The sequence below is a fragment of the Podarcis gaigeae genome (assembly GCF_964106915.1).
Source record: "Podarcis gaigeae genome assembly, chromosome: 7".
NCBI lineage: Eukaryota > Metazoa > Chordata > Lepidosauria > Squamata > Lacertidae > Podarcis > Podarcis gaigeae.
This window is the reverse complement of record NC_139683.1, coordinates 10888465-10901342: the sequence shown is the minus strand read 5'-3', so window position 1 is coordinate 10901342 and position 12878 is coordinate 10888465. Positions and strand designations below refer to the sequence as shown.

General features: G+C 42.0%; 1 protein-coding gene across 5 annotated transcripts in view; it reads right to left on the bottom strand.

Moving 5' to 3' along the window:
* Positions 1-12878, bottom strand: part of DNAAF11 (dynein axonemal assembly factor 11) — a 40352-nt gene that overhangs the window by 16131 nt on the left and 11343 nt on the right. For all 5 annotated transcript variants that reach the window (XR_014566788.1, XM_083749265.1, XM_083749267.1 and 2 more), the window contains 4 exons: positions 9799-9876; positions 7699-7764; positions 6858-6927; positions 5490-5585 (listed from right to left, as the gene is read on the bottom strand). Coding sequence is in view for 4 of the 5 variants with exons in the window: in XM_083749265.1 (XP_083605391.1) it covers positions 5490-5585; positions 6858-6927; positions 7699-7764; positions 9799-9876 (310 nt within the window). In the remaining variant the exon portion in view is untranslated. The remainder of the gene's footprint in view (positions 1-5489; positions 5586-6857; positions 6928-7698; positions 7765-9798; positions 9877-12878) is intronic.

Here is a 12878-nt window from a genome sequence, read left to right as displayed (position 1 = left end):
AGTTGCATACATAAATAAATTTCTATACTGTTTGGGTAGTTCTACATCTATAATTCACAAGAGAAAAGCTTCTGTGTTTTTTTAAACCTCTTTTTCAATTCATTATACATCATTTCCCAGGAAGCTTTAACCTTACTACAAGATTACCACATATGATAAAAGTATCTTCTTTTTCTTTGCATTTCCAACACTTTCTTGATTTTGATTTATAAATTTTTGCCAACCTGCTAGGTGTTAGATACCATCTATATCAGTGTTTCCCAACCTTGTGCCTCCAGATGTTTTTGGCCTACAACTCCCATCATCCCTAGCTAGCAAGACCAGTGGTCAGGGATGATGGGAGTTGTAGGCCAAAAACATCTGGAGGCACAAGGTTGGGAAACACTGATCTATATAACATTTTCAGGATTTTCTCTTAAATTTTATATCCATATTCCACAATCGTTCCCATGCTTCCATGTCTATATTATAACAAGTATCTATGGCCCAACGTATTATTGAAGATTTTACTTGCTCATCCTTTGTCTCCCCTTCCAATAATATCTTATACATTTTAGACAGCACTTTAACATTACATTCCAACAGGTCTCTTTCCAATTGTGATTTTTGTTCACCAAATCCTTGTTTCCTATCTTTCTTAAACATTTTGTTCAAGTGATGATATTGCACCCATGTTGTTAACATTTCTGATAATTCCTTAAATTCGTTTAATTTAAACTCTCCTCCTTCCTCTCTTAATAAATTTCTATAAGTTGCCCAACCTTCCATCATATTCCTTTTCTTTACCACTGTGTCTTCCAATGGTGAAAGCCAAAGTGGTGCTTCTGTCTCCAATAATTTTTTATATTGATCCCATACTCTATACCTTTTTTCTTAATTATTTGGTTTGTGAATCCTTTATGTACTTTCACCTTTCCATACCACAAATAAGTGTGCCAACGGACCGATGCATTTTTCAATCTCAACTCAGCACACTTATATAATACTTTGAAAAGTGGGTTGAAGTAGACTAGCCGAGTACATACATAACTCAGGAAGCCAACTTGCATTGACTTTGTGAAACATAAAATGTCTATGGAAACCCACCCTATGCAAAAACTTGAAAGTCTCCCTTTTGGTTAGCTTCGTGATGAAAAATGTCCTGTTCTATTTGTCTAAAACCTTTTGCTGCCCTTATTACTTGCTTTGGAAGAAGGGAAGGACATTAATTTTCAGACTTAATAAAAGTGTGTCCGGGAACATGAAATGCTTTCATTTACTTGACGCAGAAATTTATTCTCTTCAGGATCTTTGCTACCACAAGGTCACTAGAAAGGCAATATTTTATTTTTTTATTTTTTTAAAGGACTGCAAGTTCTGAAAAGCTGGAGTTTTGCAAAATTAACAAGCTATCCAATGTAGGCCTTGCACTGAGATGTAAGAACTTTCAAACAGGATGCTTATGAATCAATACAATTGAGGAATTACTATTCTTGTGCTGCATGTGCACTTTGGATGACCATAGATCCAGAGTCCTCAGATATGCGTAGTGAATACATATGAGACCCTACACTTTTGCAAAGGCTTGCCAAGAAGACCAGCTCTGAACGTAGCGAAGGTTCCTTTCCAGACACTGGGTTTGACACATATTTGTATGGCGCAATTGAGAGTCCAGTACACGTCACATACTTGTAAGACACGCATCAACTCTGTAAGGTAGACTGGTGTTATTCTTTGCAAATGACACAAGCAACAAAATGTTGCAGTGCATCATTCCTCCTAAAAGGAGTGTTCCAATTCACGGTTCCAGCCGGCCGTTCCCTCCAGATAAATTATTCCAGAGTCTCTCCTCCTCTCCACCCATTCTAATGTTTTCCAACTGTCAATCTACATTCCTGGCTATTTAGCATACTCAGTCCTCTTTTGGCTGTATTTTGGGACTTTTTTTGTGAGGGGTTGGTTGGAATTTGTTTGTACTTCTACAAACCTTGAAAGGATGTTGATACTTCACTCCTGCTTCTCAATGGCCCTATTCTGGTAACAATCCTGGCAACATTCACCGACTGAGTTCCATATTGGAAAAAAGTAGCATTTTACTGGGGGGGGGGGGTGGATATCTAAGACCCTAGCAGAACTTGTTAAGTTTGCAGCAGTTGACATTTGGACCAAGAGTGTCTTTCAGCCTTATGCTACACCAGCTCTCTGTATTGCACGGCCAGGCAGTAGTACATCACTGCACTGCAAATGTCGAGATTCACCTGTCATTCCTCAGGCCTCCAAGTTATCAAGGTATTCTTCTGGAAGAGCCTGTTCATTTGAAGAGACCACTATGAATCTCTGCTGTGGATGCCCTTTCTTGGGCAGTGAAGTCAGCGGCAGTTGCGGACAAGGCCTTTTCTGTGAAGGCTCCCTCATTGTAGACTTTTCTTCCCAGACACCTTTGCCAATTGTCCTGTCCTGTGGGCTGCAGTCCTATGCATGGTTAAAAGGTAAAGGGAGCCCTGACCATTAGGTCCAGTCGTGACAGACTCTGGGGTTGCAGCGCTCATCTCGCTTTATTGGCCGAGGGAGCCAGTGTACAGCTTCCAGGTCATGTGGCCAGCATGACTAACCCGCTTCTGGTAAACCAGAGCAGCGCACAGAAACACCATTTACCTTCCCACCGGAGCGGTACCTATTGATCTACTTGCACTTTGACATGCTTTCCAACTGCTAGGTTGGCAGGAGCAGAGACCGAGCAACGGGAGCTCACCCCATCGCGAGGATTCGAACCGCCAACCTTCTGATCAGCAAGTCCTAGGCTCTGTGGTTTAACCCACAGCGCCACCCGTGTCTCATGCATGGTTACTTGGGGGTAAATCTCTGTGAAGTTTACTTATGAACACGCTTACAATGGCATGTGGCTGCTATCCATAGTATCTCTACACTTAGGCAATAAGAACCAGCTGCACAAATATCAGATTGGGGACACCTGGTTTGCCAGTAGCACATGTGAAAAGGATCTAGGGATCTTAGTAGACCACAAGCTGAACCTGAGGCAACAGTGTGATGCAGCAGCAAGAAAAGCTAATGCTATTCTAGACTGCATCAACAGTAATAGTCTCGCTCTATTCAGCCTTGGTCAGACTGCACCTGGAGTACTGTGTCCAGTTCTGGGTGCCACAATTTAAGAAGGATATTGAGAAGCTGGAACATGTGCAAAGAGGACAACCAAGATGATCAAGGGTCTGGAAGCCAAGCCTTATGAAGAGCACTTGAAGGAGCTGGATATGTTTAGCCCGGAAAAGAGGAGACTGAGAGGAGACATGATAGGCATTTTCAAATATCTGAAGGCCTGCCACATGGAAAAAGGAATAAACTTGCTTTCTCCTGCTCCACAGGACAGGACCTGAACCAATGGCTTCAAGTTACAAGAAAGTAGATTCTGACTAAACATCAGGAAGATCTGCCCAATAGTAAGAGTTGTTCAATAGTGGAACAAACTCCCACAAGAGGTTTTTAAGCAGAGGTTGGATGGTCATCTGCTATGTATGATCTAGTTGAGATCCCTTCCAACTCTACAATTCTATGATTTAGAAGTGTGGTAAATATTCATTTTAAGTGTATTCTGAATGTTTTGGAGAAGTGGATTTTGGTCAGATGAATAACATTTCAGGCACAATTCCAGCTACTGATGAGGCTGCAAACCTGTCATTACAGATGAACCGTTGGAATTAATGAGAGGCCCAGCAAGACAAGACAGATGGTATGAACTTGAAGGAGACTGGCTACATACATCTCAGCAGAGGAGTCATATTTTAAAAAAAGATTTAAGAACAAATGTAAAAAAAAAAAGTAAAGAAGGAACACACTATCTTACTAATGCCTTCCGTTAATAACTTAGGGGTGTGGGAGAAAAGGCCAGCATTTTGATGCATTAGCTTTGCAAGGATTCATGGCTCAAGGGGAAGAAAATATGTCCCAAAGGCAGCTCGGGAGCAGTTTTCAACATCAGAACAGTTAAAACAGCTAAAACGCCTCTATGTTTATTCCAGACCAGGAATACAAACTGCAGCTGTGCAACCTGCTACTAGAGCAAAATCTTGCTTTCCATAACTTTAGCTTTTATTTAATTTTCATTGCAGCCAGTTCAAAAATACCCACACGAGAAAATAAAATAAGAAATCATTTGTTGTTGAAGCAGGGGTGGCCAACGTGGTACCCTCCAAATCAGGTTGGACTCAAACTCCCATCAGTCCCAGCTGTTATAGCCAATGTCCAGAGGTGATGGGAGTTGTAGTCCAACACTACCAGTAGGACAGCCACATTGGTGACCACTGATTTCAGGCATCTATTGAACACTTTGCATGTCTGAACTCATGTATAGAAAAGCTGCAAAAAATAAAATAAAATCGGCAATGAAGATACTGGAGAACTGAGGCAATAAAAACAAGAGCAAAAAGCAGAACAAGCATTAAGCAGCCATTAAAACCCACAAACCAGAAAGAGTAAAAGAGTAACACAATTAAAAGACTTATTAAATAAAAAGCTTTTAACCCGACACCTAAATTTCACCAATGAAGGTCCCTCCTGTTATCTGCTGTGGGGAGAGCGTCCCAAAGATGAGGCACAACCACTTAATTGCATGTTTCAAGTATGACACGGAATAAAATAATTAAATAAAACGGCAGACCAAAGTTCCACTCTGCAGTCCGCATCCATCTGGAAAATGACGCTCCTGATGAGCTCTCTGCTCAGCGGCTGAGAACATGCTTTGTTTGGATGCAGAACATCCCATGTTCAATCCCTGTCATTTCCAGGAAAAAGGATGCTGGGTAGTAGACAAAACTAAGCCAGGACAAATAGTCTGAACTTGCTGTAAGGCAGCGTCCTACATCCTTAGTCTACTAAAAGGTATCACTGCTTCTGCCAAAGCTGCTTTAAGAGAGCAAGATCTCAAGTCCCTAAGCAGAGCTTTCCAAACTTTTCATGTTGGTGACACAATTTTTAGACATGCCCCACTTCACAACACAGTAATACAGTTTTACTAGCAAACCGGAGGTTAAACTAACCCCTTTCCAGCCCCAGGAGAAGTGCAGTTTGCGTTTGCGTGACACACCTATACATTGCAGCCGACACGCTAATGTGTCGCAACGCACAGTTTGGGAAGCTCTGCCCTAAAGACTATGTTGTGAAAAGGCCTTGAAATGCTTTCAGAAACAGGCAAGGCATCAAATCAGCATCGTGACAGCATGGGCTTAGCTCTGAAGGTGCTACTGAAGAGGCAGTCCACTCAGAACTGAGGCTCAAGTTTGCCATGTTTCTTCTTTTCGGAGGCTATGTTGTTTATCCAGTCTTTCACGTTTGATGTTGTTCCACTTTGGCGGTAGCACTGTGCTCTGGGGGACATTTTGCTCTGAGTTTTGCAATGCCTCAAGGGCAGAACATACGGGGAGAGGAAGAAGAATGTGCAGGCAAGCAGATCCAAGGCAAAACTGAATTCTGAGCATCGTAGGAACATTTTGCCCTACCTTTGGTAGGCTGATAACCAAATGTCCAGTTGTTTGAGATCTTTTAGCAGTGCTGTTATCTGGCTTCACTTCTGCAGGAAGCACAAGTTGAAACGCCTGAAAAACCCAAAACACACAGACAAGGAACTACGCCATTTGTGATATAGATACAACAAAAATCATAAGTTTACCAGACTTATTTTTGTGGGTTTACAGGGATGTGAAGTATGAATCAGGAAGAATAAAGCATTTGTGGCCCAGATAGAAAAACGTGCAGTTATATGAATAACATGTCTTTGATCCGAGAGGATTTTTTTTGACTTAAATCTCTCTTGTGGTATATATTAATACCAATCCTAACGGGTGATTTGCATCTTAAACAGTCCTCATTTACGTTGTAAGTATGATGAGTATGTGTGTGTGTGTGCGCGCCTTCAAACATACACGTATGCCTTGTGTTGCCAGTGAAATGTATGACATTTTAAAGAAGGTTATAGCATAGTACTTAGGTTATATTGGCAACTAAATGAGAATAATTATGCTAGTCTATTTTAGACTGAAAGTAATTTTTAATCTGCATTTAGTAGTATGATTACGAATAGAGCTTCTAATGTTTAGCTTAGCAGCACTGGCATTTTTAAAATAAAAAAAATGAAGAAAATGCAAGATCTACAGGGATTTTAAAAAACGCTCCATCTCTCTATTCATGATATATTACAGCTCTTAGGATGATAACTCAACTTCAAGTTATCCCAAATAAAAGTTTTAGCAAGAACAAAAATGGCATGGAAGGGGAACTTGACTCCCCATCTTAGGGCCTTTCTACATCATCAGTTAAATATATCTTCCAATTTTGCTTTTGCATAATACTCCCGAAATGGCTAATTTCAAAAGTTAAGATAGCCCACCTGAATGTAACTGATGCAATGTTCCAAAAGTTCGCTAAGAAGTATACTGAGCCCAAAAAAGTGAGTGCAAATGCAACTTTGCATGGCAAATAACAAACGGACTAAGCCTTTTCTTGCCACAATGTCTTGGTGCCTGTCACCTTATTTCATTTTCACTGACATCATGAGATGCGAAAACTATCAGGGTCCATTAGACTTGGGTCTCAGAGTGGAAACTGACAAGGAACTGAAGAGAGAAGAAAGAGGGCAGGCTTTCTTTGCTTTCTTTGAGTCCCCCAGATGGAAGTGATAAGACTGGAAGGGTGAGATAATAGTAGGTTTCCTCCTTCACTCCTAGAACTCTTCCCACCAGGCCAATAACATCCATAGAACAAGTACAGGATTGACATGTTGAAGGAGCCAGTATTAGGAAGTGGAAAGGAGTCAAAATTAAACTTCTGAAAAACATAAAATAAAAGCAATAACAACAAAGCATACTAACCTTTCCCTTGATCATTACTCGGACGTAAGTAGGCTGTACATCAATATCAAGTAGGGAGGTGTCTAGATGTCTTTGAAATGGGGAGGGAAAGGAGTCCATTTAGTTTAGTAGTTCCTTAATTTATGAGCCTCCTAAGGATTAAACTCCTCTCTGTTCCCTCCTAGCATGGCTCATGTTACACCAAGAGTCGCATGGTTGCATTCGACACTTTTACTCAGACCAGACCCAACGGGGAAGGGGAGAGAGAGAACAGTGATATCACTCAAGCGACTGAAACAAGATTCAAACCCAAGAAGCAAATCATCCATAGAAGAATACAGGCACACCCAACAGTCAACACAGACTGGGTCTCAATTTGCATGAAACCACAGGTGAGAATGTTTACTGCTGTAGTGAGATAACAAACCTGTCTGGATTAAGGGTTGATGAAATTGCATCAAACCTGCAAATGAAATCCAGTTCAGTACCTCTGCACTAAGGGCCAAAGTAGATGAGATGCCTTCAGATCGCCCATCTCTTTATTTCATTTTTTTAAAGCAGCCTTGGGGGAGCAGGACTCGGGTTGAGGCTTGTGTGAGTGTGCTAATGCTCTGCCCTGAAGCATTTTCTTTGATGTCAAAACTCTCCCTTCTCCCAAAACACTGGTATTTGGCCCAGTTACGGAAAACAAACAGGCAAACATGTGCAATATAATATTTGCTGCTTCACATAGTCAATTTAACACCATCCACTGTGCATATGAAAGTATGAATGGAAAGCCAACAGTTGAGTAACTAATAACGTTCAGCAGTGTCCAAAAGCAGGCACAGCAGCAGTGCAAATATAGTGATTTTTTTCTGACCTGTATACAGCAAGATCCAGGATGAATTGGTTGTTTGCTTCATCATCTTTTAAAGAGAAAGGAAGCCTAGCAATAATAGCAAAAAGATTTGCACAACATTACTAGAATTGAAAGAAACAGTCTGCAGACTTCAACTGCTAGTTGCTTTAGATTTAGCATTAACAAGACATACATCTTTCTTTTAACATATCTGCAGAATCCTACAGAATATCACACAAACTGTGCTCTGGTTTATTGCTTATGAGTGACATGAGGTCAGTTTAATTCAAAGCTATATATCAGTGCTGGAAGAGAGACACCTGCTGGCCAAAAACTAACAAGAAGGGGTGACGGTCGAACATTATTCTTCTATCAGGAACAGAATTTGTTTTGCAAAGTGCTTTCCAGGTCCCATTATTTCAACAAGCTTTACTGAGCTATGCATTGTTCTATAAACTGAAATCCTTGAGCAAACAATTGAGAAAATCAGTATAAAAGATGATACAAGAATTTGGGATAGGAACATACGAATCTGCCATCTGGCCCATTTTGGTCTACTCTGACCAGTGCAGCACTCCAGTCTCTCACACAGAAACTACTAGATACCCAGGGACTGAACCTGGGACTTCCTCCATGCAAAACATGGTCCTTCTCTATAGCTCTGATAGATCTGTTTTGGTTTCAGTGTTCTCCAACCAGTACAGGTCAGGTTATCACATGGGATGTTATAATACCAGAGCGAGAAGAGCGAGAGTTTAGTATAGTAGCTAAGAGACTGATAATTTTTTTTAAAAAACTGTTTCGTATCTTGCCTCTTGATAGCCTTAGGGAAGCCTTTATTTTCTTAGTCTCAACCCCTGCTCTGCAATGTAAGCTAATATAATGGGCAGTATCCAACCAAAGTCAAGGACTTTTGGCTGTGCAATGGAACTTCTCCTCCTTCTCCTCAAGCAATCCCCACATGCCCCCTAAATCTGTTCTGGAAAGGTTCCCCTAACGCTCCAGAGCACATTTAGGAAGGGCACACAGGTAGAGAAGAGGGAGGGGAAGTTTCATGGCACAAAGAGAAATCTCTGCGCAAATGGAGCTACATTGTTGGATGTTGCCCACCGTTTGTAAAACCTTTGGAATGCTCCAAAGTGCTATTTAAATGCTAAGAATAATAATAACCTTGGTATAGTTCGATCTCACCAATCCAACATTTTTCACATGCATTCAAACAGGGAAGGGGAACCATATTATTGGACTCTAACTCAAATCAGCCTCAGCCCCCATGTCCACTGGCCAGGAACAATTGTAGACCAGCAAATAGAAGGGCCAAAGAGAGCATTAAAATGCATTAAATCATCTCTGCATTAAAACGACGTTGTGAAACTGAGTTGCACCGGGTGGGGGGGATATTACTGCTTCTCACAAACCTGCTTAACCATTTATAAAAATCTGGCCCTCAATATGAATCCATTGAAAGAAGGCAATAGTACATATCATTCAGTAACTATTGACAACACGAGTCTCTGGGGCTCTAGAGCTTTCTTCAATATGTCTGTAGCTCCCAGAACCATAATTCCGATCTGTCAACACAACATTTTAAGATATTACACACTTGACGTCTTCACACAAGCAAGCTACTCCTATTTTTGTACAGCTGTCAACACATTTTTACAGCAAAGCAGAGACATCGATAAAACGGTGCGTTTCTTGTGAGACACTGTAGGTAAACATCAATATTTCCTTCCTGCCACTATTCTTCTTTCTTCTCATGGCACTCAGGTACGCAGCAAAGATTTATTCATTCTCTTTGTGACTTACTTGATCTGAATAAAGAAAAGCAGTAAAGGCCAGATGGTCTTTAATGTGGAAATCCTACCTAAGGCATTGGAGGAACCAAAGTGTGGGGTATTGATGTCTATTCAAAAATTATCCATACCTTGAAACAAGTGTATGCAGCATATGGATTTGGGGAAATATGGAAAATTCATATGTGCATATACATTTATATCATGATATTTTAGAATCTGACACAATTTCTGGTAAACTGACACATACAATTTCTGTGTATAACTTAACCAATTCCATCACTAAAAGGCCACACAACCCAAGTGAACATTCCTCCTTACATACTTAGGTTCATTTATATTCAGAACTCTTCCTTCTGGAGTGATTAAAGTCCTCGGTGGTTTCTCTTTCTTGGTTTGTTCTCTAACAAAGAAAAGTGAGGAAAGGATTTTCAGTATTTTATTGGTTTTTTTTCTCTTTCTCATCCCTTCTGTGAGGTAACCAAGACAGAAATGAGAAGACAAGAGAAAGATTTTTGGGCTTTTAAATAAAACACAAAAACATTTGCTTAATGCAAGGGAAACACCTGGCACGTTGCTCTACTTTAGAAATGCAAATAAAGTTAAAACTGCAGTCAGTTATGTTGTCATCCCCCAATTGGCTCAGTTCTTGGATAATAAATGCCAGTCCAAACAGAAGGATCTTATGCTGTTTCAAAATAACTGCTCTATCAATGCTAGTCTTAAGCACCTAATTTTAATGAAACTTACTCCCAAAGGAGTATACTTATAACCAAGGTGCCTGTGCCCCTGCTGTTTGAACATGGTGCATGGATAACATTGTAAAGAAGGAGTGCTTGGCTGATTTCAATGCATGCAATGGAACCTTAAAAAGAGGAGCTCTCCATGGTACTTTGAAAGCAAGTCATATATGGTTATCGCAGCGAGTTCTAATGTAGAGATGGTGGCTGCTTCTTTGTGAGCACTGGAGCGAGCAAATATTCCACGAACAGAACTGCAAGAATCTAATCCCCAATCTCTCTGCAAAATCTTCCCCTCCTGCCCTTAGCAAAATATAAGCATGTTGGAATATACAGTGGTACCTCTAGTTGCGTTCTGCTCGTTATGGACTTTCAACTTACAAACTTTTACTTCCGGGTTTGCCACACGCGCATGTGCAGAAGCGATCTGCGCACTTCGTGCATGCACAGAAGCGCTCAATCGCACTGCACACATGCACGGAAGAGGTGCTCTAGTTGCGGACTTTTCAGGGTGCGAACGGCACCCTGAAATGGATTAAGTTCGCAACTAGGGGTACCACTGTACTCCATATGTTTAAGTCAGTGTTTTTTAAAACTGAAAGACTTATGCCCTCCCATGGGGAAAGTGTGTCACAAGCATGTATTTTGTGCAATGGGTCTGCAAAAGTAATAATAATAATAATAATAATTTTTTATTTATACCCCGCCCTCTCCAGCCAAGGCCGGGCTCAGAGCGGCTTACAAGCAATAATAAAAACAAGATGAATGATTACAACTTAAAAACAAAAATAAAATACAACATTAAAATAATGGAACATTAAAATATTAAAATGTAGCCTCATCGCAGGAGAAGGAAAAGAAAGAAAGAGGAGGGAAAGAGAGAGAGAGAGGGGGGGGGGGGAGGGAATCAAATTGGCTCCAAGCCAAAGGCCAGGTGGAACAACTCTGTCTTACAGGCCCTGCGGAAAGAAATCAGATCCTGCAGGGCCCTGGTCTCATGAGGCAGAGCATTCCACCAGGCCGGAGCCAGAGTTGAAAAGGCCCTGGCTCTGGTTGAAGCCAATCTAACTTCTTTAGGGCCTGGGACCACTAGGGTGTTATTATTTATGGACCTTGAGGCTCTCCGTGGGGCATACCAGGAGACGCGGTCCCGTAGGTATGAGGGTCCTAGGCCATGAAGGGCTTTAAAGGTCAAAAGCAGCACCTTAAATCTGACCCTGTACTCCACTGGGAGCCAGTGCAGCTTGAAAAGCACTGGGTGAATATGCTCCCATGGCAGAGACCCCGTGAGGAGCCTCGCTGCAGCATTCTGTACCCGCTGCAGTTTCTGGGACAGCTTCAAGGGCAGCCCCGCATAGAGCGAATTTCAGTAGTCAAGCCTGGAGATGACCGTCGCATGGATCACTGTGGCCAGGTTGGGGCGGGAAAGGTAAGGGACCAACTGCTTGATGCGGCGAAGGTGGAAAAATGTCGCCTTGGCTGTTGCTGTAACTTGCGCCTCCATGGAAAGGGAGGCATCAAGGATTACACCCAAACTCTTAACGGAAGGCAGTGAAAAATACAGTGAAAATGCCTGCCTGATTTGAAGAGGAAAGGATAGGTTCCAAAGCATAGGTTTTGCCACACTTAAAGACTGATTTCTTACAGGTGCTGAATGAGAAGTATGTGGCACTTATAACAGTGCCAGTTCTGCAGATCAAAGTGATCAAGTGGTCATATATGGGGTGAAGCAATCCCGCAAGTAAACTGGTCCCAATCTATTAAGGCAGTGGTTTTCAACCTGTGTGCCAGCCATGACACCTTGGGGTGAGTTGAATGATGGTCAGGGGTGCCACGGACAACACTGGCCTCTGTTCCTCTTTCCTTCCCTCCCTCCTCTGATGCCCTCTCATGTCCCTGCCTCTCAAAGGCTTGCACAGCTGTTTATTGCAGCAGCCCTGGCTATAAGCTCTGCAGGCAAATGGTGCCTCTGGGAAGCACCTCTCTTTGGGGTGGGGGGGGCAGCTCAGAGACCAGGGACAACAGCAGCATCTGCCCGAAGGACTCCCAAGGAGAGGGGAGAGGAGAAGTGGCTGAAGGAACACTCCACAAGGGAGTGTATTTGAAAAAGGGTGAGAGGCTGTCATTTCTACAGGCAACGGGTGACATAACTGGGCTCCTGAGCCCTACAGAAGTGCTGCAGAAAGAATGTAGTTGGTTAAGGGAGCCATGGACTCAAAAGGGTTGAAAACCTCTGTATTAAGGGCTTAATATACTGATAGTAAGACCTTGAATTTGGTCCAGTAGGAAATAGGCAACCAGTGCAGATCTAGAGCACAGAGTATATGAAGTGCTTCATATTCATTATCTCAGGAACCTCCACAAAGACACTGCAAAGTAGGCCAGTATTATTTCCCACCCACCAAACACACTGGTGCTGAAGGAGAACATCTTGCCTATTCTCCCAGCTACATGGGAGTATCTTATCTAAGAGTAGCTCCTGCAACACTGGGATAAATTTTAAACTACTTAACCACCTGGGCAGAACCAGAGTGCAATTCTGGCACAGATACAAGATTTGAACCTGAGATTTCATGGCTCAGTCACCATTCAGCCAGTCTCATGAGAGAATTTGATTAGTCCCGTCTAGTGGAGCGAATGGAAGCAATCCACCCACAGATCCCCT